Below are 27,901 nucleotides of genomic sequence, written 5' to 3' on the forward strand. Positions count from 1 at the left end.
AATATTTGGGGTCTTTATAGATATGGTCTGGTCTTAGTCAAATCTGTATTTGTATATATGCATACGATAGGTCCTAGTTCCTGCTGAGCACAAGTTTTAAAAGCGAAACTGGGAATGTTCAAACAGACACAGAAAATGAAGCCTAACCTCGTTTATTAGTGCTTCAATAACCGCTTTCAATATGCCGAAATGATTATGCTTAACGTATACCCTAATTGTCCAGTAATTATTGGGTCACGTGCAATAAAATGCATGTCAATGTCGTAAACGGCGAGAACGACAATAATTTGGTGATCTTATCTTCCTCAAAGTCAGAGGCTGTGATCTCATGTCGATCGGATCGACTTTTCTAACATCAAAGTAATTTTCGAAACGAGATCTATACGGATACATCGATAGTGCATACAACGATGAAAGTGCCGCGCTCATAAATATTGAACATGTTACTTAAAAACTCAGCGAAGGCTGTATTTATCCATTCGTGGTGAAGGACGTGAAATACGTATATTTAACTTCATCATAATATAAAATTCCCTAAAGCGGTTTATATTGACTAATGCGGCCATGAACAAAAATTTATAAACCAAGGATATACATACAAGACAAATTTTTAAACAAAAAGTTGACAACGAAATACCAAAAGAAAAATTTAAACGAAAAACAATTTCTTTTAAACGAAAAAAAAATTAAAACGAAAAAACAAAACAAACAAAAAACAGTTGCATATACCGACCATAGACAATTACGTCACTCAAATTCTACGTTACCGATTGGGACCAAATAGCTGCTATTTACTCGTGTTTTAGGCTTAGGGTACATGTACATCAGCACAGTCACTACGAGTCTGCAACTCTATAGCATAACGTATACGCGCGCATGGTTGTTGATTATGTATATGTTAATAACGAATATAATAATAACGAATATGTTGATTCAGTACAGGTTTTTGGTAGGGCGACATCAGTCACTCCCCAGCGGTGCGAAAGGTGCTTTCTTTTCTTGTAGAATATGCACGGGGTTTCTGGACGTCACTCCTCATCAATATTTAATAAGGTAAAACTTATCATTTTCGAAGGTCAAGTTCTCAGTAATTAAGCAATTAATTTGTCTGGTAATTGTTGAATTTGATGAAGGAAAGATGTTCAATCCAATCATTATAGACAAAAGACACAAAAAGGAGTGGAAAGGGAATTTCGGCCGTAATTTCCGAACGCAAGTTAACCACTTTCGAACTGTTTAGAAAAATGCTTTATTTGGCATGAATATCAACATTTCCAATTTTGAAATCTGGTATATTCGCTGACTAAAATCTTTTACCACAAATTAATAACCATTTTTCTTCAAATCATCTTGTAACAAAGTCAAGTTCACACGGCAAATATACACGCCACCCGATACTCATAGCAACTGTAGTACAGTAACTACTGTTCATGTTCCACCACCGTGCACCGTTCCACCACTGTGTTCGCAACACGGTAAATCATCGAGTTAAATAAATTTGGAGGCTTCATGTCAATTGGGTGCGCGTACCATGCATGGAGGGTCATGTGATGTGTCCCAGGGTGGTACCAAACTGATATTTCTCTGTAGCAGTTCGAGAAAAGTGTTAGTGAATTCGTGAAAGATTTTCACGAAGACAGATCGGACATGGGATCTAACGGCGTAAGAAGGTACTGGTACTTCATGCCTACGAAATAGTACTAATATGCTAACGTTAGACATGCTGGCACAGAACAAGTACAGATACATTGGGCTTGCAGCGGGTAATGTCGATGTCTGAATTGTATTTCAAGAACGATTTTTTTTGTCGAAAAGGATTGTTGAACTGGAAGGTGTCTTAGATCATGTTAAGTGTGTTTACTAGCTAACTCTGCAGAATTTAAGAGAAAGTGTTCTCGGTAGACCTGACTTAACTGCACACACATGCAGATAGTGCCTACTGCCTAACAGTAACATAGCCTATGTTTAGTCTGGATTCGGGCAAGTTATTTACATTTAATGCAGACATCTCTACAATAACTAGCCTAACGTACATTTTCGTGTTGAAATGATTCTGGTTGAATAGGCCTATAGTTGATTGCTTGAAGTTGAGGTACAGCTACTGTTTGGTGCTGTGGGGAAATGTTTAGTTCAGTGCAACCACGGAATTCTCCATGGAACAGAGCCTAATTCTGCTCGAGGGGAATATAGCTATCACGTTAGGCTACAGGCACGGTTATTGCTAGGTAACGGGTGTCGTCTGCTGCTCTAAGCACGCATACACATTTACGTACCAGTTGATGATATCTCTTGGTCATCAACTGGTCAGCATATACTGCAAGATATCGAAAAACGAGTTTCTGACAAACTGGCAGGAAGGAATCTGAAAATCAATTGCACAAAAACTGAGAAATTTTCAATCACAAGAAAAGGAAATGAAAGTTGGAAGAAGTGTAAATATGTTGGAAGCTTGCTGGGGACCGAAGAAGACATTAACCGAAGAATTGGTGAAACCAACGGTGCTTTCAACACACTGTCAAAACTGCAAAAACATAAGTCGGAACAGTATGTCTCAGTGCTTCTCTTAAAGCAACCTTTGCTGGAGCGTCCTCCTGGAGTCTTGCTACATGACCGAAAAATCTCAATCTTCTATGTGCGACTATCGATGACCAAGGTGTTTGGTTGGTTTCGTTGTAGAGTTCATCATTTGATAGCCAATTATTATTGGTCCATCTAATGTTCAGAATATTTCGAAGTAGTCTCCTTTGAAAAGTGTCAATTTTGCGATCAAGATCCTTCGTTGTGCCCCACAGTTCGCAATTGTACAAAAAAATACTCTTTAATAAAGTCTCAAAAATCCTAAGCTTAATGTTCCGGCTTATGTTTTGCTTTTAAAAATGCTACAGGCACGGTTATTGCTAGGTAACGGGTGTCGTCTGCTGCTCTAAGCACGCATACACATTTACGTACTAGTTGGGTGAAATGATCATGCGTAATGGGGAGAGCTATATATTAGTACCACCCTGGAACACATCACATGACCCTCCATGCACGGTACGTATGGCAAGCCGTTTTAACATTTACCTCGCAATTAGACTTAAGTGGAATACATTTCAGTTAAGTGGAATACATTCTACTTAAATGAAATGGAATTCCACTTAAGTGAAATGTATTCCACTTAAGTGGAATTCAATTTCACTTAAGTGGAATTCAATTTCACTTAAGTAGAAATGGACATTTCTATTTCACTTAAGTGGAATTGCATTCCACTTAAGTGGAATTGTATTTCACTTAAGTGGAATACATTTCCACTTAAGTGGAATTGTATTCCACTTAAGCTAAATAGCCCATCTATTTCACTTAAGTGGAATACAATTCCACTTAAGTGGAATGCATTTCCACTTAAGTGAAATACAATTCCACTTAAGTGGAATGCATTTCCACTTAAGTGGAATTATATTCCACTTAAGTGGAATACAATTTCACTTAAGTGGAATAACATCTTTTGGGCGTCAATTTCACTTAAGTGGAATTCTATTCTGCTTAAGTAAAATACAATTCCACTTAAGTGGAAATGTTGATATGTGGCTTACATATAAATACAATTTAGGGTAATGTTCGTCGTAATGCATTCAATTGCTCATCACATATGATGATTTAGTCGATCCTTGGTAATTGTTAAAACGGCTTGCCATAGGAACAATCAGTATGATGCACAACAGAGGCGACTTACATCTTGTTTTAGTAACATAGGCAGAATTCGTAACTTTTTAGATAGTGAAACTTTTGACGAAATAAAAGATTCCATCCAAAACCCCAAATCCACAAAAAGTAAAACGTTTTCTTGCCCTTGTCAATGCGTTTTCGGCTGTAGCTCCAACCACTTATAATGTATTTGCCATGGCTTTATTTTGGTAATGGTATTCGTCAGGTACCAGGTCAGGTACGTACGTACACACCCTGCACGGACGTTAAGTGCTAGCTGGATCCCGATGGACAGCCGATATTCATTGTGCACATATCGACACCACGTACGTACGTACACGTATCGCGGCAAGTTGTTTATAATGGCGCGCAAAGGCATGGGCAAAGTTTGGCGGTAAATGTACTAGCCAATCACATTCCACTTAAGTGGAATAGACTAGCCAATCACATTCCACTTAAGTGAAATAGACTATCCAATCACATTTCACTTAAGTGGAATGCATTTCCACTTAAGTGGAATACAATTCCACTTAAGTGGAATGCAATTCCACTTAAGTGAAATAGAATTTAGCTTAAGTAAAATGCAGTGACAAGTTGATGAATTCAGCGTAAGTAAAATACAATTAAGCTTAAGTGGAATGGTATTCCACTTAAGTGAAATAGAATTCCACTTAAGTTAAATAGTATTCTGCTTAAGTGAAATTGAATTCCACTTAAGTGAAATGTATTCGACTTAAGTCGAATTGCGAGGTAAATGTTAAAACGGCTTGCCATAGGTACGCGCGTATTTACTGTGTGATAGTTTCTCCAGATTCATTTACCTCAATGGTTCATGTTACAGTAATTACTGAAAAGCTGTTACATGAACTACCAGTCCGAACGGTGAAAATGCGCGGCGGCTGGGTAACGAAGACTACTCCCTAGCCGTACAATACGTGGTCGGCGCCATCTGATCTGTACAGATCAGTGTGCAGATCAGTGGGCGGCGCTGGTGTGGCAGTAATGAGGGTCCGGGCGTCCGTAGGACACTTATTACTAGGAAATAGTGTCTCATTTGCGTGAATAGTGTCTCAGGGACACTTTCCCTTGCTTTCTACGCCACCGTGGAAAGTGTCCGGGTTCTCTTCAAAGAGCTTTAACGTGGTTCTGTTGAGTGACAAACATTTCTGGCCCTATCTACGTTCCCTTATTGCTTAAAAGGAGGTAATTTACTAGCGAAGACCAGGTTGACAATGTATGTATGTATGTATGTATATGTGATCTTCCCGCAAGCAGGAACTCGCGAAAGAAGCCATGGAGGCTTGTAGACTCGCAAGCTGACCGAAGCCAATCTCTCGGCACACATCCATTTAACGTGTTTCCATTTAACACATCCATTTAACATAACAATGTTATATATCGGTCAGCATCACCCTCAAAACTCGGTTAAAGTATAACTAATACTTCGAGTGTCGACTGTTGTGGGAAGAGGCGGCAAAATGTTATTATTATCATGGAGACTACACTCCAGAGGGACGCTGTCCGCTCTATTTCGATCGTCGACTGTCAGAAGGCTGCATAATGAATGTTAAACTTATCTTCCGAACTAATTAGTCATGTCTGTCTGACTCTGCTGCTTATCAATCGTTACTACCATTAGGGTAGTTGTTTGGAAGGTCGGAATTTCTAAACGTTGGAGAAAGATCAACCATGTAGGTCGAAGGTAAATGTATTTTAACCGATACGCGGCGGTGATAGTTCCCCGCCATCCGGAGCATGGAGGTCAAATCCGGGGTCAGAGCAGGGAGTTGTTATGGAAAAACTCCCTGGTCAGAGTCAATATATTTTATTCAGTACGCGGGAAATGTGGAAATCTCCCGCTCTACGTTCTAGGTGTGACATGCGTATTTGCATTCTACTGTAAAATGTATACTGCTGTTTACTCAGTGAAGTAAGCCGAATGTGCCGTCTACGTCGTTACATGTCGCAGGCCCAAAATTTCTTAGTAGCTGCATATATGCACGCACAGTAATTGCATTAATAGTTGAGACCGTTAACTTACTTACCCCGATCTGATATTACAAGATGACTTCTCCTGACCTGGATACCGATGACGAGTAGGCCTACATTATCATTGGAAAATATCTTTCGTCAGGACTGTACCCTGAAAAGTCTACGATAAATCTAGAAAGATCGATAAGGGGAAGATCGAAGAGTTTTAGACTGACGGGAGATGCCGATCTAGTTTACGTCGGCCCACATGGCAACGAAGATAGGCCCTTGGCCAAAGCCCACAAAATTAAAGCTTACAAGAAGGGTTTGGCGGTAAGTGTATTATTTGTTTATTTGTATAAAACTTTTAGGAATTATTTCCACTGAAGAAAATGATTCCATAGATATGCATATAACTTGAACTAAGTGCATTGGCCATTTGGGCCTTGCAGATTATAGGTATATTTTATTATTTGTAATCACCTAAGACTAAGAGTAGAACTGAAAAGTCAAAACTTTATTAGTGGTAGAGAATATCGTAATGCATAATTATTCGGCAAGACACGAATAGTATTAGGCTACTATAGGCTAGCCTACTGTAGCCTAGGTGTAGGACTTCGAGAGGTAACCCTATTTGCAAATAATTTGCTTTATTCAAATTCAAGCCACTCCGATTGGCAATCTCTGAAATAAAGCCTAGGCCTACTTGGTATAATTTTTGTTACTCTGGTAGCTGCCAAAACTCCCAGATCAGCTGTCAGTTACATATCAGCTGTGTATTGTGTACCCATGCTACCATGAGTATACAAGCTTTTAATTTCAATAATGATTATGTGTTTGGAATTGCTAGGTTAAAAACAAAGAAATCTTCAGGATAGGACTTTTCAGATTTTCTGAAAGATATGTCCTGGGATTAGTCCCCTTACTAGTTAAAACACAAGGTAGCAAGGGAGAGGGGGGTCCCTGTCTTGTCCATTTGGAGGATCAATTAAATTAATGAGTGTTACTTTATTATCTCTTTCTTTTTAGAGGTTTTCCCATATTTTTTTAATTTATTGGTGCCGGGATGTGCACAGACACTGCAGCAGGTCGAATATATGCAATAGGTAATCAGTTGGCCACCTGACCATCACTTCATTGTCAGAAGGTTAGCTGTGTTGGCTAATAATTTTTAATAAGTTTAATGGGCCTCTTTGCTGGTGATATTTTAATTATGCAAACATGTACATGGTTATGGTATGAATATTCATTAAACATTCTTCCACAGTAATTAAGGTTGTTAATATATGCACAAAACAATGTTGCAATTAAATTAGTGCAGGTTAAACCATGGAGCTATAAACCTGGGATTATACAGTAGCTCCATGGACCAAGTTTATATCATTTATATTAAATTTGCAATGTATTATCACATGTAGACACTGCTTGGTGATATACTGTAGTATTGCTAGAATAGTGACCAGAATGGACCTAAAAAACTAATATAGGCCTAGTGTAATCTCTTTGACAAATTTGAGGGTGGGTGAATAAATTTCTATTCAGGAGGATAGCTGGTTGTGGAGAGAAACAATTGAAAAAAGAGCAAATAAAAATGCACAACAATTTGCTTTCGTTTTTATCCCACATGTTATCATGAACTTATTTGACCAAATGATAGGAGTATTTTGGTATAAGACCCTAATTTGAAAGAAAGGGATCTGAGAAGGTGGCTAAATCAATAGAAATATCAGGTTCACTTCAATTTCTGTAAGAGTCCTTGTAGGACACGAGTGACAATTTCACCACCTAAGTATTATTTTCATCTGCATTTCAGCAGGAGGCACATGTACACCTGATTTTGATGGAATCTGCAATGGAAGTTGTGTAACATGTTTTTTTTCAAATACCTATCCTAGCTCATAGGCCTTACATGTTAATGGAATACATATGGACCACCTTATGCGTTCAGCTTATTAATGCTAGGCCTGGGTCGAAAATACTGTTCACAAGCAGCACAGTTATCACTAAATCACTTTTTTTTTGTCATCTAAAAGCAATATTTGTTTGCATGATTGTAACTGCAAAGTCATTCACCATATCAAGTTATCAACCGATGCTTAAAGTTTGCATCCCTTTGTTGGCCAGTGCAAGAGTATAAGGAGCATGTGTGGAGATTGTCCAGAGAATGAAAGATCTAGCTCATTCATTTGTTCTTAAAGTTATAATTTACTAAGCATATATTAAAGATGATCATGATGGTGGTACATTCAGTAGACTTAATGGCTCGCAGTACTGTCGGGAATTTTCATGTACTGCAGCCATAAACACAAATTTCGCTAAGAACACATTTTGGTATTTTTTTTTAGCTGCGTATAATTAAAGCAACAGGAAAACCTTTACATAGGACTTCATAATTATCTGATATGAATTTCAAAATGAAAAGAAAACTGAATTGTAATATGAAGCAAGAATGACACATGAACATAACAGAGTTCAGTACTTGAATTGTTGTCATAAAGAAGTATCCGAGAAAATGTCCTAGGTACGTACATTCATATGCAGTTCATAACTAAAGTACCAACAGAGCCATATAGCCTTTTGTCCAAAATTCATCCCCAATGAACCCATATGCTTATTTCAACATCTATTTAAGTAAAATTTGCTACTTGGTTAATAACCAAGAAGTCTTTCCTTCCATACTGTAACTCTACAGTGTGAATTTCTGTCATTAATATAAAAAATTCTGCAAATTCCATTCAAAGATTAATTTGTAACATTTCTAAATGCTTACAATATATAGATACCAAAGTATAGGTTGTACCAATGTATGCTTCCTACATCAGTTAGGTGTAACCCTGTCATCTCACTGACAGATTCCAAGGCAATTTTCTGACTAACTATCAATCACTCATCCAGGTACTTATACATCTGTCCCCCCCCCCCACCCCACATTCAAAGGTGATGAAAATGGTTACCAGGCCTATGATAGTCCCTAGTGACAATTACCATCTAGGTTGTCAGCTAGATCACTGCATGTGACTTGCATCTCACTTCAGAGATTTCCCATTGGACTTCCATATAACAGCTGGGTTTGACAAGTCAGTAAGTAATAGGTTTGGTAATGAAGAAAAAAATTGGTAACAGAGTCTTCCAGTGTGAGTTACAATAAAAAATAAAAAAACAATTGAATGTTTAGCACTTTACAAAACTCAGATATAAATCACTTGAACATCAGTTCGTATGATTAGATTGTGTATGGTTCTGAATGCCATTTTACTTCTTTTTTTAGATGGGTGTGGATATGATTGGACCCCTTCCAGAGACCATCAATGGAAATAAGTACATCATATTAACCCTATGTGACTATTTTTCAAAATGGCCAGAGGCTGTTGCTGTACAGAAACAAAACAGCAAAAACTGTTGCAAACTTTCTGTTTGAAACCATGGCCAGGTAAATATCCATCTACTTTTGTTTCTACTTTACATGGAATTAGTTATGCAGACCTGCATTTGCACTGTTTTAACTGTGACCCAGAAAGCGGCCAAATGGTTACAGGAATTTATAGAAGTTGTTTCTTAAGTTAATGTCAATGAAATGTTAGTGGGATATGGTCAGTGCTTTTAACTTACTTTTGTTTTTAAATCAGTGCTGAAATGATTTCCTGATTAAACCATGTAGCCATTCTGCAGATGCCAGTAGTTCATTACATTACTCGTAATCAATACTTTAACAATAGTTATTTAAATGTTTCCATTTATTTAGATTTGGGTGCATGGAAATTGTCATCTCAGACCAGAGAGGAGAATTTTTTAATGCTCTGAACAAGTCCCTGTTTGACATGATAGGGGTAGACCACAGAGAATCCTCTAGCTACCACCCACAGACCAATGGGCTTGATGAAAGATTCAACCAAACTCTGCAAAGGTCACTCATCAATGTTGTCAATGAAAACCAACATGACTGAGATGAAATGCTGTCTTCAATTCTCATGGGGTACCATACAGCCAAACATGGTTCAATAGGTCTTTCACCTTTTGCTGTGATGTTTGGAAGGTTTGTAATAATTTAAACCTGCCATTGCTGAATAGATATTTACATTTGCTAAGGCCATATACAGAGAAAAAGCAATCAGGGATAAGAGAGTTTGGACAAATCTTGCATAGCTACACCAGTCCTCTGTACGATAAAATCTAATTTGACACATCCCAGGTCCTGGGAAAAAACGCTAAATAGAGGACCATCAATAACCCAATTTAAGTTATAATATCTAAACAAATAAATATTAACCCTGTATATGGTACACTCTGCAGCAAGTACAAAATATGAACATTCATTAAACTGTAAATACATGCCCATTAAATTCAAAAGATACATGCAATTAATGCCACTGACATTGGTTTTGTTTTTCATATACTATATATTTATCATAATTGACTGGTATGCAAGTTGGACCTATAACAGCACAGAATATATATAAGGGATTTATATTTGTGCTGGTTTGAGTATGTGATGTGACTCAAATATCTGGTTCAATGGTCTTAATAGTGAAAATAAAATATATAAAAATTTATTTATTCTTCAGTCAACAAAGTGTTGTGAATAATTGAATGTTAATTTATCTACATATATCCATAGAGCCATTGCGACCAGTCGTCATGGAAGACTCCATTGTCCAACCAGAAGCTCCTACTACAGACTGCAGCGATGCACAGCGGGAGAGGGTTTTTCAACTCATGTCACAGTCGCGGGACATAATCAAAGGTGTTGTGAAAGAAAATATTGGCAAAGCCCAAGAACGGCAAAAAAAGAATTTGGATAATAGGCACCAAAAAAGGTAATTATATAATGCTATGTTGTACATTGAAGTTGTAATTAAATGAATGGCAACATATGCATTGTATTATGATGTTTACGTATATCTGCTGGATTTTATTTTATTCAGAGCTTCGAAGTTGGTGCCAGTGTTCTGGTACGGAATGCTAGAAAGGATGCCCGAAGAGGAGGGAAGCTCGAGAACTCTTGGCTAATTGGGCCGTATGAAGTGAAGGCTGTGAATGAGAAAGTACTGTACACACTTATTAACAGTATCACAGGCATTCCTCAGAAGAAGAAATTCAATTCAATTTTACTTAAAGAATTTTGCACAAGTAAGATTTCTTTGCAGTTTTTTTTTTGGAGGGGGGGGGGGGTGGGGGGAGGAGGAGGATTGGCATGATTCCTCCAGAATTTCCTTAAAAATAATCAGCAACTTAATCAGTTCTGAGTATTTGCTGGCTTATGTGAGGGTAAAGTGCTGTAGCTGTCTTCACACAATAAATCAGTTTCGACTTAATGGCCTAACAAATTAACCATTATTGCCAACAATAATAAAGACGGGAATAAGTTAATTAGAAGAAAACTTCAGTTTCCTGACAATTGTTTTCAGAAATTAAATTTCATTTGTTTTAGTTTTGAGAAGATAATTTTATGTGATGTCAGTTTGAAACTCTGCAATTTAATGTTCAACTTCTGAAGAGCAGCTTTCCTGGCTTTGATAATAATCGTAACCTATTCATTCATGCTGGCGTGTGTGTGCGTGTCTTTGTACCGCCCACATTGTAAAAATCGAAGCTTAGATTGATCCCATAGTTTGTGCAAAAGAGTACATTGTTGAGTACAAGAAGCGTATTGTATTGTTTGAGGTCAAAGGTCATTCGGGTCAAATTGTGAAACCTTGTAAACATGGTATCTTAAAGGCGATATCGCTCGTAGACTTTTTTTTGAGGGCGCTGGCATTATCGAGGTTTCAGCGAGGTTTAATGGGACCCCTATTAATCACGTGATCCGATGGCAAATTTAGATCAGTGAATAGCACAGGCAAGCGTATGCGCAACAAGTCCGTACCCATGCACACATACTGTTATAACACAGCATTTCAGTTTACTGTACTGTTTACCGCATAGGACTTTCGTCCTCGATAGTTTGTTGTTTGTGTGCCTTTTGAGTAAAGAATACTGTACGATTTTCGTCCAAATACATTCGATTAGAGTATTGTGACAATCATGGAGAAAGGATCAGGGCAAGGAGAATCGGGTGAAATAAAACGACCTTATCCTGGTACGAGCTTAGGCCTAGGCTAGGTTTAACTGGAGGAAGGCCTTTGTTGCATGGACCTGACAAAAACAGCAGTGCAAAGAAACAACAGCGACGAAGAGATGCCACGAAGATCTATCTTCTACGTTCCTACGTAAGCTGGCAAATGGAGAAAGAACTCTACAAACATGTCCATGATTTGACTTCTGTGAGCAACGTATATTTCGCAGGACATTTGCTTCAGGATCACACAAAAAGGTAATGATTTGCTAAGCTAGGCTAAAACTGTATAGGGTAGTTGTCCTAGGTTACATGTATAGCCTATCAGTATTGCGAAGTACAGAATACTGTGAAGTTCGGACACCCTAAGAAATACACGATTTCACCATGATAACCTACAAGCAAAAGCCAATATCACTAAACACTACGAAGCTACAGTTATTTCCTCTCCAAAATGACCTGTGTGCAAGTATGTACGTATATATTTGTCAATAAAATGAAGATATAGGAGTTTTGGGGTATTTTAAGGCTTAGGTGTTCGAACTTCGCAGTGTCTAGTATGCTATTGTATTTGTAACATACATGATTTGATATGCCTAGGCTATGTAACTAGGCCTATCGTTCATTATTTTTCCAATGGGCCTAGCGTATGCTAACCTTATCATACTTCTCCTAGCACAAAATAGCAGTAAGTTGTATTACTGAGTCAGCATCATCACTGTTTGTGAATGCTTGTCATGAAGATACTGTATACAGTTAAAAATGAAAGTATCCTTTCTAAAGAAGACTGACTCATATTTATGCAATGGAAAGCTGGGCCTTCTCATCACCAAAACCTAAACTGTTTTTGCCTCAACAAATTGATGGAAATATATTTTCTAACCACTAGGCCTAGGTGATCTGTTCATCCCCACCCCCCTCCAGGTTCTAAATTGTTATCAGCTGTGCTTGTTTGAAGAAGATATTCTTGTGAATGAGCATTTGAAAAAAAAGAAAGAAGTTTGAAGCCTCATCTTTGCCCAGTCATAATTAACTAGGCATATATAGAACTAAGGCCTATAGTAATAAGTATCTGAATTTAGTGTTCAAAGTAACTGCATCCCCTAATTTTGTAATATGCACCAGTGAGGAAGGCCTACTGTGCTGTACAAGTACAACCACATGGACCTGCAGTTTTTCCTATAAAGATAATGCATCTACATAAATACTGTAGAATCACTCCTAACTGATTCCTAACTGATTTTCTAAGGTCAGCCACAGCCAGCATATACGCAATCAAGTTTTAATGGTTCATTTGGGCAACGTGGTGTATATGTTATCTACTGACTCAATCATGTGTACATTTCTGCATTTGGGATTTTTGAAGGAACCCAACTGCTATGCAAGAACTAAGGTAAATTAGCCTCACAAATTGAGGGAACATATTAGTACATATAGCTACACCTATATAAACCTTTATATTGCCATGCCTGGATGTAAGAAAGTACCAGTTTTTTTTGTGTAGGCCTGATGCTATAATGTTGTGATAAGTTATCATATTTTTATATATGGGTCCATCCATGCCAAATCAACAGTGGCCTTCACGCCCACCCTCTCAGAATTGCCTGAAATTGATATGGTGTCTTGCAATATGTCTCAAAGGATGAAATTGGGCAAAAAAAAATGGAAAACTTTTTGGTTGCTAGGATACGGCCCCGTCTAGCAACCAAATCCAGATTGCATTTTAAGAGCCCTAAATGATGTGATGTTTAGTGTTCAAAAATTATAATCTATTAAATTTGGTGACGGTAACTATCTCTTGTGGAGAGTAATCTAGCGTTATTTTTGGTAGTCTGAAAACTAGCTATGCATGTAAACAGGAATTTTTCACAATGGTGGGCTTATGTCATGGAGTAAGCTAGCATCTCAATTCTCACTCATGAAACCAACTGCTCACATAAACAGGAAGTTTACACAGTAGGTAAATAATGAGTGTACATCAAACTTTGATCAAAAGACTGGACATCTTTTAGTGATATGAAACCAATCAGTTCACTTAGACAGGAAGTTTACATAGTAAATTGTACATTGACATGTGAGCTCAGGTTGTTGAGCAAGCAGTTGGGCAACACAAAATTATCCTCACAATTTTCTTGAAAGGTACCACGGTTTTAGGATATGTTGAAGAAGAGTATGAAAGAATATATCATCCTTATCTGGGTTTAAATCATTGTGGGTTAACAATATGTTATTATTGAAATCTGCCAAAGTGTTTGTTTGTTACTTTTCTCTTTCATATTTTTTCTTGGGTAGGTATGATAAAAACATGTTTGTTTGTAATGATTTGGTCATTACCAGATTCATTACGCATACAATTAAGCTTGGGGTGTACAGCAAAATTACTATTTCAGTTATATGATTTACGGACATTTTTTTTGTTTCATTGTATAGGTTTCAAATGCATCTTTTCCGGAAAGATGCTGAAAGTCAAACAGAGGCATTCTCAGCAGCTGTCACCACAGAAAGATCAGTTGACACTCAGAAAGGAGAAGGTAAATTTATATGTTTATCCTTGCATGAATAACAGACTGGAAGAGCGTGCTAATCTTATATCTGATCTGATGTGATCAGAAAAATAATACAATTTCAATCTCATGAAATTCCTAAAGAAAAGAAAAGAATGGTAGCATATTGCTCATCCACTAAAAAGCGTACATATGTATGAGAATTTATATAAAAGTCAGTGGGCCTGATATTATGAGGATCTTCTTTAGAGGCAAACTTACTAGTAACAGGAAATTCAAGAGACACAATAGAGCCTGGAACAGAGAGGACATGGTGAACACAAAGAAAGAAGTTAATGGTGTATTGAACAAAAGGAGTCAGTGAAAGCAGAGGTATTTAGATAAACTGTGGAGTACAAAGCGAGGATTAAGAAAGGAGAGAGGGGGAATGAACTATGGCAGAATACAGAGATGGAGCAGGATTAAGTTAGCATAGGCGTAGGAGCCTCATTTGATTTGTGGGGGGCTGAAACGACTTGCCCGAAAAATATAACCAAAATTTCCGCGCGCGATCAACATGTTGTTGTGCATATCATATAGGCATTCATCGGTTATTACATCACATGCCAATAACATACAATCATTTTGTGTCTTATTAGCCTTCCATATTGGTTAAAATTATTGGGGAATCTGTAAAACAAAAATGATCATAACAATATAAGTTTAAACATTGAAAAACACATTGCAAAATATTCTTCTTGCAGTAGGTGCCCGAAAAAATCTCAACTTATTGCCGAATTTTCACCAAAAAAAGTGAAAAACACATTGCAAATTATTTTTCTTTCAGTAGGTGCCCGAAAAATTCTCAGCATATTGCCCGAATTTTTACCAAAAAATGTGGAAAACACACTGCAAATTATTCTTTTTTCAGTAGGTGCCTGAAAAATTCTCAGCATATTGCCCAAATTTTCACCAAAAAGTGTGAAAAACACACTGCAAATTATTCTTTTTTTAAGTAGGTGCCCGAAAAATTCTCAGCATATTGCCCGAATTTTCACCGCACATTGCAAATTATTCTTCTTTCAGTAGGTGCCCAAAAAATTCTCAGCATTTTGCCCGAATTTTCACCAAAAAATGTGAAAAACACACTGAAAATTATCCTTTTTCAGTAGGTGCCCGAAAAATTCTCAGCATATTGCCCGAATTTTCACCAAAAAATGTGAAAAACACACTGCATATTATTCTTTTTTAAGTAGGTGCCCGAAAAATTCTCAGCATATTGCCCGAATTTTCACCAAAAATTTTGGTTGGGGGCTGCAGCCCCCCCCCCCCCCCGCCTCCTACGCCTATGTAAGTTAGTTATGTCCTTCTTGTATATTGAGCCCATTCAGTTGAATGGTGCTAAGGCATTCCGTCCACTCTCTCTATCTCTGCTGTGGTGTACTATGTCTGAGATGGTTAGTCTACGAATTTAGTTACCTGTTGGGACATGTCTTACTTTAATGGTATGATTGGGGAACTGAAAGTGTTCCCATACTGGAGTCTCCATTTTCATTGTATTGACCTGTGACTAGAACTGCTTATTGAGGGTGGTCTTGGTTTCACCAACATACTTGTAACTTCAATATTTTCTACTTCAATGTCCTCTAAACTCAATGACACCATTTAAATTGAAATATCAGTTTCCAGTGCTGCGAAAGTGTGATAAGTTCTAAACAAAAGTATATTTTTAGTCACAGCCATAGTAGCTATAGCAGGATACTTGCAATCTAGTAACAAATGTTTTATGTAATCTTTACAGATACTTCTGATCCAGTTACTTCAACACCTCTCAAGAAGCCATCTGCCATGTTCTGTCCAATGTCACCAGTAGGATTAGATATGGAGCAGCATGGGAGAGAAACCTCAGACCATACAAATTCACATTGCCACATTTACATGATCCTGAACAAAAGATATCATACATATGGCAGGGGCACTTTTCCCATACTTTTATTGACAGGTTGTGCGACATTCACGTTGGATTAGCAGCTATTGATACATCTGCATCACCAGATAGAGATAAATTGCTTTCGTCCATTTTGTTCGATAGTAGCTATGACTGTGAATCCGAAGCTTGGCCATCCTCTAAGTCAAGGTGGGCAAGGTTGGGGAAATTCAATCAAGGAGTAACAATCAGAGAATGGCCAGCTTTGTATTATTGTATATAGGCCTACACACACAGCGGGTGTAAATATCTGTATCGGTTTATTTATACTGGTGTTCATATCCGTTGCCAGGAGGCAGGAGGGGATATGATTTGAATGTGGGGAGGGTGTGGGGGGTGGGGAAGGGGTCCCCTTTGAAGTGTTCAAACGATGCTACATTTTACATCTATCTTCTTGAATCACATGTATATTAAACACCCCTATAGACACGACCAATCAGTCCTGTCTCTCACCTCCTCTCATGCACTGGTGTATTTATTTCCTGGCAACATAACAGTTAGGCATAGTAAGGGTCAGAGGTCATCACAACTTAAAGAGTTGTGTGAGTCCCTGTGGTCTCTTACATCCTTGTAGCAGTAGGGAGAAGAAGCCTAATAGATCAGAAACCATGATCATCTTCTGTTGTGTCTTATTTTCCAGCATCCTTGAAACATTATATCCTTCCCCTTTGATTTCTTGATGTCATAAGCTGTATTTATGTGGTGCATTATTTAATTCCAGTATTGAGATTGTATATTCTTCTTGTGTATTTGACAGTATCCCAGTGATCTCCATTTTCTGCTCTTGGTTTTCTTTTCTCTGTATTTCATATCATATCTATCTCTACCCCTAACCTCCATCTCCACATTTTCTTTACTTTCTTCCTCCATCCCTTCATCTGTCTGTCACTCTTTCTTTTTTGACCTCTTTCCTTCCCTCTGTTTACCGTGTATGTTTTAGTTTGCCGACTCCCCCCCTTACATCTTACCCCCCTAAAAAATGTTCACAAGGTTGACAAGTCTCCCCATGCTAGTCCCAAGCTATACACCTTTGTTGTGGTGACCGTTCACTATACTTGCGGATCAAATGGAAAGCCCCACCCCCACCCCTTACTTCCCAGTGTCATGAATCGGCAAATGGAAGATTATTCGGAGTTGTTCGTGGACGGTTCAATGATCTTATAGTCAGGCATAGGCCTATATGGTTCTCTTTGTCCTTCATTGTTGTCGAAGTTTGAAATGAATTAATCGTGCTAGAAACTTCCGGGCAATGTTTAATTTTCTGTGGCAAGAAAAAAAAGCTCCCCCCCCCAGTGTCCCTCCTGGTTGACTAGAGCCTGTACGCCTATATGGTCACACAATAGTATAGATAAGTATGAGCCATGCAGACAGCTTTTTTTTTCTTTTTGAAAATTCAATCCAATTTGAGTTATAGTTTCGAGTTGTAATTCGAGTCAGTCGTGATGAGGTGCCCCGTGGTGGGGCTGGGTAACCCACCCCAACCCCGTTGCCGACTTTTTGGCATTTCTTTGGGAGCCGTTCGGACCAAGAGGCAGGATAATTAATACTGGAGTACAGTACGCTGGAAAGCAATAAACTGACGTGATTTAGAAAAAAAGTTTTTTGCCTTGACTGCCGATGTTCAGCAAGTCACTTTTCAATAGAAATAACTATTCATTTATTGTTCATGTACTTATTCCCTTTTTGCCAATCCTTTCTAAAGAGGGTGGAGCCGCCCCTTATGGCAACGTATTTTCGTTCCCTTTTCCGTTCAAATTTCGTTATTTTTAATTCGGGTCAAAGGGGTGCAAGGACAGGGTTTACGTGCACCGGTTAGGAGGATGGGGTGCAGCTAGAGCAAGTGTTCTGTGATCGCCTAAAGAGCCCGTTGTCAGGAGTCCAAAAATAATTAAATATACATATTTATCTATATATGTTTTATGACATAAAATCCTCCTGATATATAACTAACATTTATATACAAAATACAATGTAAGTTGTGACTGTGTCTATATGTGTAATTAATACCTAAATTGGCTGAAATACCAATTGTTCACATATGATGGACTTGACCATACGTTTGATACCCAATATTGTAATCACTTCAGTCAATTTTTTCACTCATTCGCGTCTGTCCTTTTTGTGACACGAGTCAATGTATCAGACATAAACTTCACTATAAGTTTCTTGAGCTGTGAAAGAATGTCGGCTCGCAACTAAGGTTGCAATATTTCAAATACTTTACTCAGGTTAGTACAAGACTGGCGCATCTGTAAAGGTTTGGAATACACTGGTTTTTTACAGTAAAATAGCATTAAGTTACTGTACTTCTATAGGCTAAACTTCTGATATTCGATACAGCATAAAAGCATGCAGAGCTTTCCAAATCAGTGAATCAACTACGAAACCAGGGCATCCGAACAGTTCGGACTTCGACTGTTCACCATGTGGGCCTAAAAGAGTAAAAGCAGGGAACCGCTAGAGTAGCAGCTCCCTGGTCAAACTATTACACCTATACTGTACAGCCCACTAGTTGTGAAAAGTTATGAACGTAAAAAAAAAACCACAGAGTTTTGTATCACACAACACACACGAAAACGCGACGTAATAATTTACCGCATACTACTGACCAGGGAGTTTTTCCATAACAACTCCCTGTACTGACACTGCCACAGACAAGAAACTATGCAGGAATTTCGCCAAGGCCACCGCTTCAGGTAACCAAACCCGTTTATTGCTTACTAGCCGTAAATACGGGATTGCTGAGAAATTACAAAACAACAGCGACGAACCGGTAGAGGGTAGTATTGATATTATTTTTGAATCGGTCGGTGTGAAGGACAGAATTAACGAGGAAATTACGAGCGATCCCACCTTTAATATTGGAAGCTTGGGCAGATCTCGTACTTGGTAAGATAGTGCATAACATTGAGTAAAAGAAACTGTTTGATTTTGTCGGAGGTCATAAAGGTCATTTGAAGTCAAAAAATGCCAAAGTTACCTCACTCCCCTCTAACCTGTCCCTACACTAACGCACCTTCCTAAACATAATATTTCAGAAGCTTGGAACGATCGCATCTATGATATGTAATTGTACCACATTTAGTACAGAAGCCTAATGTTGTGGGCCGAGGTCATAGGCGTACGGGACCATTTCAGTTTGGGGGGGGCAGAGAGTTTTGTGCCCGAAAGTTCCCGTGACACTATCTAAGCGGAGCGCCACCATCGGTTGGCGCGTAGCGTACAAGAAAATTTTTTGGCAAAAAAAGCCTCTCAGATTGCCGGAAACGGCACATCTGAGGCCTTGCAAGTTGCATATAAACATTCTTTATTTTATAATCTCACATTTTAGAAATTTACACTTCCCCAATAATTTGGCAAATTAGAAGAAGAAAAAATGGTTACATCACTTTGAAGAGGAAAAATAGGACAGTATATTTTTTAAGCTCATATTTAGTTACCGTATTTATTATTTTAACACAGTACTCAGCTACCTCCAGAAAAACATACATTGTTCAACGACACGTAGGCGGGATAATGTCGCTGTGTCGGGTGAGACTGCAATTTGTCTCACAAAACAGTATAAAATGTAACAAAGAATATGATAAACCTGTACTTCTAGGTTTGTAGGCACTCCCCCCCCCCCACCATCCATTCCATCAAAACGAAAATGTTTCTTATATACACTCATGTCGGAGATGTCCAGGTATACAGTTGACTAGTTAGAAAAAAAATTGATCGCGCAAAAAGCGTGGTAGCCCAGGTGAGCTGTGCTTACGGTGGTGTTACACGGAAATATTCGGGCATCATGATGCTAAATAAAGAAAATCAATGAATTGTCGGGCAAAAATTTGAAAAAGATTTGGTCAAGCTACTGCATATTTATATATATATATATATATATATATAGTTTCTCCTCTTAGGCTGCCCGAATTTTCAGGACTTTTGCCCGAATTTCTTGTCCTCTGGAAATTTGTTTTTTAAGACTCCCCCCCCCCCAGGCCTATTTTTACAATTCATGGTTAAGTAAGTTTCCAGTGTGCTATGATTGTGTTCTTTGCTTTGATTCAACAGAGATCTGTTTGCAACAGTTTTTCTTCAAGTTCCACAAAGCAGTTGTATGACCAATTGAAGAAACTCAAAAAGTTTGAAGTACAGTAAGTGTTAAATATTTTATTAAAGTGGGATTATATGCACTCCATAATCATGCAGTTACTGATACCAACCTCGGTGGTATACATTGGCAGTTACAAGCAAAATTTTGTAGTGCTTAAGCAACTCTCAAAATTCAAGCAGAAACAAATATTGATTAATATTAATGATAAAGGTGCTCTACCTGTTACCTATCATCATCGCTCGGCCAAACGCTTTGAGATGTTTCGCTACTTGTTGCAAACTTTTGTTGTGCTATATAGTAATGATATGTATACTTTCAATGGTTAAGCACTGCATTTAAAGGAACTTTTTATTGAAAAATGGGATCCAGTCCTTCTGGTCATATCATTGTTTGTAAGTTTATCGCCCTAAGCCTTGCCTTGTCATGAATTTTACTTTCTGTGATTGAGTGCTTGAACTGTTGGCCCGTCCTGCCAGAAAATTTGAATATAACACTGACTTACGTCGAGACGTGACCTTAGTGCTGCACATAGGTCACACTTGATCAGATCTCACCCTAACCTTGCCTTGATACAATACACAGGAATGCGTACAGACTTCAATAGGCTATCAACTTGCCATACTGTATATCTGAATGCTCGCATGCTCAAGGAGGATCAGATCCCACACTTGGGGATTCAAGTTGCTATACTCTGAATAATCGCATGCTTAAGGAGGATCAAGCAGACCCCACAAATGAGGTGATCAACTTGCTTGTCTGAATGCTCGCATGCTCATGGAGGATCAGATCTGTATTTGTGGCAATAAACAATATTGCTAGTCTGAATGCTTCACCTTGTTATTACCGAATGCTGCAACATACATTAATTTGAAGTACCCATTCGTAATGATTGCTGAAATCATGTTTTCACAGTAATATGTACTTTCTATTTAATTTCTGTAACTTTGAAGCAATGCTTACTATTCATGCGTCCTTTTTTTTTGCAGGCTGAGTTACCTCAATGACGTTCTTGTCTCTCATGCTGTGGACCATCTCTACCACCTTGTACCACCTTCAATATGATATGTGGTGTAAACATGCATTTTTTCAGCTTGAATGTGGTTACTTATTAACTTCTCTATTCAGTCAATAATTTTAAACTTTTATGTATAGGTATAGGTTGGTGCCAAGGGTGATCAGAGCATTTCACCAGGATATGAAGGGAGGCTATCCAAGCTGAATATGATGAGGTTGGAGATAATCAGGTGTTTGAGTATAACAACCAGTGGTTAAGACAAGAACTTGATAATTTATGATAAAAAGGTTTCTTTCTTTCGTGCATATCGTTATTGTTTGTCCCCCCACCCCCACTGATAGACAATTCCAGAAAAAAAAATCCCGCTTAAAGTTTAAGTATGTTTATATGTGCAAGATAGATTAAAAACAGCAAGCAACAAGAAAAACAAAGCATAAATGCCTTCAGATAGCACTTTTTGGAACCGGCATAAGTGTCCTTATATTAAGCAATATTTAATTCACACATTCCCTCTGTTCAAACCACACTAGATTGGTTTCAATTCAATTCATAACCCCCCCCCCCTCACACACACACTTCCACCCCCTCCATATATATCAAAGGGTCTGTTTTTCTCCCCCTGGCAAGGAGGAAAATGTGCACACAATTAGTATACTGAATAGAATTAGTATTTCTATTATCTTATAATGCATTTAGTAATGGCATTGTAAGGTTGAATCAAGAGCAATGTTCCCAGAGAACTCCAGTCAGAATGATGGTATAAGTAAATCCTGGGATTGTTTTTGTTGATTGTGAAGTTCAAAGGACTCTAAGGTGACAAAATTCTAACAAAAGTCTCACATAACAAGCATATATTTTACCACACGTAGAAATTAAGTTGTTCTATTGGTAGTTGTAATCTATAAACTCATGTGTCACATCCAGGACAGTAAATGGCAGTTAGTTCGTCTTTCTTCAGGTAAATGGAATTTTTACATTCACCATCTAATTTTTAAAATTCTGTTCTGCTATGCTTTGCTTTGGTCACACGAATAGGTACTAATTAACAGAAAACTGGCTAAAACAAGCAGAACAATTATCTTTCCAAGATGAGGGAAGCCAGCTCACTTGATATAGCATACATTCATTGTTAGTTCTAAGCATAAACTTAGAGTCGTGACGGTATGGGTTAGAAAAAAATGATTTGTCATATTGCGTCATCTCAATATCAATGCTTAATTTGTTTGCTGATTTAATAAACCTATGCGTTAATACTTGTGTGTGCGGTATGACACCTGGCTTCAAACACGCTATCTCTAGAAGGGAAGCTTGGAAAATATAAGATTTGGCATGTATGTGAATCATATTGATTATATCCTATATTTTTGAGGTGGATGTCAAAGGGTAAACAGGGTTCAAGTTGTGAAAACCTTGTAAAAATTATAAGTTCAAGAAAGGAAGCTGAACAGATATCATATTTAGTCTGTAAGTATACCACATGGCTAAAAGAGGCCTTTGTTATTGTGGAGATTAACAGTGGTCAAATTTTGTAAACCTTTAAAACTTGATATCTCAAGATGAGGAAGCTGGAAGAAATCTCATATTTACTGTAGTATGTATCACATTGAGTGAGTACAAGCAGGCTATCAGTGGTCATTTGTGTCAGCATCTGTCATTGTGAATATACTGTTTGTCACTTCTTGCTGTATTACTAAAGATCAAGTGTGTCAGTATGTCCCATTCATATGAAAGGATACTCATGTTGGATCATAGAAACCACAGTCTGGTTTATGCATACATGCTACTTGACAGCTGTCCTCATATGCCATTCAAGTATATCAAGGCAAGTAACAACTGGGATATAGTTTCTTTATCTGTGATGCATTATGTAGTTGTTGCAACTGAATAAGTGTTTTCGTAGAAAAGGTCTTGTATCATGTAAGTTAACTAAAATCTCAATTAAAGATGCAGAAGTAGAACGCACTCATCATACAGTATATCTAGGTGTTTGTATTGATGACAAACTAAGTTTCACTGGTCATATAAGCAGAATACTTAAACGGGTGTACTTCATAGTCTCAACTCTATCGTATATAGTTCCATATTTTCATGTTGATGTAAGCAAAAGAGTTTTTACTGCCAATATCTTACCACACCTAATATATGCTGTTTCTGCTTGGTATCACTTTTTACTAATTAAAGATAATAAGAGAATTTTTTTTTTAAAGTATTGTTCTAGAATTTTTAATATAGATTTTAACTTTCTTATGAGTACTGTAAACAATGCTGCTAAAAATGAGTTCATTAGAAGTGTAAATTGCATACAGAGAAATGACAGACATTCTTTGCATACCGAACTTAACTCTCTACTTCGAGAAACTACTAGGTATAATCTGAGAAACAAAGCAATAACACCAAAATTCAGAATTAATGTGTATAGATAGTATAATTATTTTATTTATCTTGCTGCTATTTTATTTACAAAATGGTAATCTGGATCATTTATTGTAGACAGCTGCACTTGTACGTTTTGTATATATATATGTGTGTATATGTATGGGTGTATGTGTGTGTATATGTGTGTATATATGTATATGTATGTGTATGTATGTGTATTTTTATTTTCAGTGTTGACTGGCCTTGGATGCTCCCCAGTAAAGGATTCAGGTGATTATACTGTTGACTGTGTCAAGACCAAACTTTTAGTGCAAAGAATATTTATTTAATGTCAAAGGAAAAGGTGGGCCAAATATGTAGACAAAAGCAAGAGAAATGTTAACTGATACTAAGTTGTGTGAATTGTGTACAAATATGATTTTACTGGCTTCAGCTTGCATTTCCCAATTAGCCCTAATTGATTTTTTTTTCCAACATTTGAACAATAGTCATTGAGATACTTTGACTAACACTAAACAATCTGAGTGTAGTAGAACTGGTTCTTACACAGCCTCCTTTCCCAGTATTTATGTTAAGCCTGATACTTAGTGTGACCAGCAGCATGTCATTTGAAGGTAGTCTGTATTGGCCACAAAGTTGTATTGTGACATCAAGAAGTACTTTCCTTGAGGTCTTTATAATCTCCAAATTTTTCTCAGACATTTTAAAAGAACATGCAAAAGGACAGAATGTCCCAGTGAGGTAAATTTCCTACAGGTGGTACAAAAACAGTTTAATAATTTTGACCATAGGTGACCATATTTTAGTATCTGGCATATTTGAAGCCAATGCAACATAACTTTCAGCTGATTTTTGTTGAAAATAATTGATATAGCTTAGAGGCCTTTATGCCCATTAACAATACATCGTAGCAACAAACGTTTTTGGTGTTTATCAATACCAGTTGTGCATGGTGAGATATTCGTTTGGAAATACCTTCTAATGAATAATGCACTGCCTGACTGCAGGCAATATATCATGATTCGATGGTTGACATGTCATGAACACACGAAAACACCCTACACAAACCCTCTGCTCCTATACCATATGATTTTATTTTGCTTCCAAAGTACCATTTCCAACCAGCTGGCATTGCCCAATCTTAAAATATATCACATGAAAAGGAATTCCCAAGTATTTTCACCATAGTTAACATTCACAGCCTGTCGATAATTGGATTAACAATAGTCTACCTTTAATTGATTGCCTGACCAACAAATACTGCTAGGCTACAACTGTGGACGCCAAAGCATGGTTTACTTTGATTTATGTAACCTTTTTTCCCATGTGAATGTCATTTTGTCTTGAGATCCCCAAGATTTCAAAAGTTACTAGATGTGAGGCTATCTGTTATTGTCAATGGTTGTCAAGCATTAGTATTTAAAGTAGAAGGGAAATTGGATGATTTTTATAAAACAAAGTATTTGAAACAGCTTGTACTAAAAATAAAGAAACAGATACAGTTGTTCTATGTCACAATAGACGTAGGATGTTGCACGAGTCTTGCAGCACCTTTGTCATTGTTTAGAAATGTATTTATCTTATGCAGCAGAGAAAATGAAGGAGAATTAAATTTGCAATAAATTTTAAATTAAATTGATATTTCCATTCATTTGTGTCTGTCCAAATAGTATCATGCAAGAAATCATTAATGACCATATATTTCAGCCGTTCATCATGTAGCGAAATTGGTCTAAAGTTCCTCTATAAATCCTGCCATTAAGAAATGCAATTAAGAAGAAAAGGCATACTCCAAAGAAGCCTTGCTGTCCTGATGTTTTTGCACTACGTTTCCATACAGAAGAGCTTGTAGGATACATTTATCCGTGCTATTCTCTCATCCTGTCCGCGCGGACAGAAAATCACCACACACGGACGTTTTTTCCTAGTTAATAGTGTCCGTCCGGACAGATAATACTGTCCGCCGGACACAATTCCCCCCCGAGAAAGTTGTCCTACGGACACAATTCCCGTGGAATAGTGCCCGTGAGACGCCCGGACACTATTCCCTGTCACACTGGCAGAACCCGTAGCCGACTCACTGTGGCAGCGGTTATTTTACACTGCATGCGAGATTCAGATGGTAGTCTAGCTTTTAATTGAAACATTCTTCACGGACTGGTAAGTATGTGCAAGTCTCAAATAGATACAAAGCAGATACACAAAATGGGACCTAATGTGTGGAAGGGGGAACCTAGATCAGCCTTAAGGGTAGTTCCACTTCCAAATTAGGCCTTAATATAGTAATATAGTTTACCAGCATAATGACTCGGCAGTGTTACTACATTACTACTACTATGATGGTCAGAATTTAACACAAGTCCCACTAGGTTATTAAAGTCGTGCAGTCTCTATGCCAGGTACCTAAAGTTTTTCCATAACAAAAGTAAACTTATAGTAGTATTTAACCCGAATCTAGGTCTAGTGCCATTCCGCCATAGCCTAGGTACATTCCGCCATACCTTTCCGCCATAGGATTCGAGCATTTCCCCTATGGCACCGCCTAGGGCGGAAACGTACATTTTGTACCGGTGAAACTTACCTTAAATCGCATGGAAGGAGAGGTACACCATGTTCAAAGGTTGGTTGAAGTAATTGAATTAAAATAAAAATTGACAGATTCTAGTTGTTGATTTAGAAATAAGAAGACCTATTTGGGGACAGACGGGCCTTAATCGGTAGTGTGAAGTGGAGCAATATACAGTGCATGTGTTGAACATTGAGCAATGCTTGAATCATAAATTGTCCTAACAAAGCTTACAATTAGCTAGATTATTCCTTACCTCATAATTCTGGGAATTTCTTGTTCCCTAGCCCATCTTTACCCCATCTGAATAATCCGTTCCTAATTGTTATTCCTAACCTACATAGGCTACTAACGTTACCCCTATCCACAGATACAGTACGTGTACTCTTAACGCCATCATAGAAAAAGTGCTTTACCGCCATGGTGTTAACAAGGCGGAAAGGCATGCCCTTTTCTAAGTGGTAAGTACCCCTTTTGACCCTAATTCCTAAAGGCGTATGTAGTTGAAGAAACCATAGATATTTTTGTGACATTTAGGTTAGGCGCCTAAACGGTCACTAAACTGACAGACAGGCGTTCCTGGTGTTATACAATTTACACAGTAATTTATATAGGCCTATGTACGAGAAGGTGAATCTAAGCAATGTAGCACCAAATTGTCCACCCTTGCCCTTAAGTCTCGGGGAAAAAACAGGTACTTTATGCAATTGTTAATACCTTTGCCACTGAAAAATATAACCTTTTGGTTTGAACTGAGCAGTCAACTATATATACTAAATGCATGAGAAACAACTATGGAACACTCGTATGTAATATGAAGGGGTAAAATTAAATGCAATTAAGGCAGAGGAAATAGGATTTTTTTCTTGTGAGTTTAGTGCTAGATTGACGAGAAGCGATTCTCCTTCTCGCATATAGGCATAAATATTTATATTAACCTACTGTGGAAATTGTATAATGCTAGGAAACAAAAATGGCCACTATTTGTGATAAACCTAACTGAAAGAATGTCAAAGACATTAAAGGTGTGTCTTACATAGCACATTTGTTTTGTTTTTTGCAAATGCCAATAATTCAGTCAATGTGGTGCAGTTTTCAACACAAATCCTCAGAATACTACCACAGACCTAGGTGTCATTGAAGTATCGCTGTGTACAGTGTTTAATTCTTTGTACATTATCTAGTCTAATATTATTTAGTCTAACTTGCTAAGCCTAGGATAGGTCTTCCGTGCATTATAAGATGAAATTTGCCCCTTAAGAAATGTCTGCTCTAGCTAGTTATCAAAGGGGTGATAAACTTCAGCTCCTCAATCTGTATGCAACTAAAATAATGTCATTACTAATTTGTTTACAGTATGTGTGATCATCACATTTGGTGATTACAATTACTTGCTGGTAACCAATTTGAAAAACAAGGAGAAACCTGTTAGCCAGTGGGTGTGCACGTACCCTGCATGGAGAGTCATGTGACATATCCTATGGCGGCACATAGTTGTTATTTCCCAATATCCGACGGTGCAGTAATTGTAATGTACTTCAGTACAGTATAAGCCCACAAGAAGGGTAAGAAATGACATTTCAACATCACATTGGTCCATGTACAACTATACTGCCAAGCTTCTTTTCATAAACAGTTTGTTCCCTACTGCTGTATGATATTAGGCTTAGG

General features: G+C 37.7%; 1 protein-coding gene across 4 annotated transcripts; it reads left to right on the forward strand.

Moving 5' to 3' along the window:
• Positions 1-5,087: 5,087 nt before the first annotated feature.
• LOC139973731 (uncharacterized) lies at positions 5,088-21,253 on the forward strand. 4 transcript variants are annotated; one of them, XR_011795305.1, is made up of 6 exons: positions 5,088-5,988; positions 8,924-9,085; positions 9,398-9,688; positions 10,271-10,469; positions 10,578-10,782; positions 20,231-21,253. XR_011795305.1 is itself a non-coding variant. In XM_071980582.1 (3 exons), the coding sequence occupies exons 1-3, from the start codon at positions 11,874-11,876 to the stop codon at positions 20,278-20,280; spliced, it is 243 nt and encodes an 80-aa protein (XP_071836683.1). In that variant the 5' UTR covers positions 11,822-11,873; the 3' UTR covers positions 20,281-21,253. The 4 variants fall into 4 exon arrangements, 2 of the variants coding, with proteins under 2 accessions (XP_071836683.1, XP_071836682.1); XM_071980582.1 differs by lacking the exons at positions 5,088-5,988; positions 8,924-9,085; positions 9,398-9,688; positions 10,271-10,469; positions 10,578-10,782 and adding exons at positions 11,822-11,965; positions 14,138-14,238; XM_071980581.1 differs by lacking the exons at positions 5,088-5,988; positions 8,924-9,085; positions 9,398-9,688; ... (1 more) ...; positions 10,578-10,782; positions 20,231-21,253 and adding exons at positions 11,822-11,965; positions 14,138-14,238; positions 15,992-17,756.
• The last annotated feature ends 6,648 nt before the right edge of the window (positions 21,254-27,901 follow it).

This window comes from Apostichopus japonicus, chromosome 9 (assembly GCF_037975245.1).
Source record: "Apostichopus japonicus isolate 1M-3 chromosome 9, ASM3797524v1, whole genome shotgun sequence".
Classification (NCBI taxonomy): Eukaryota; Metazoa; Echinodermata; class Holothuroidea; order Aspidochirotida; family Stichopodidae; genus Apostichopus; species Apostichopus japonicus.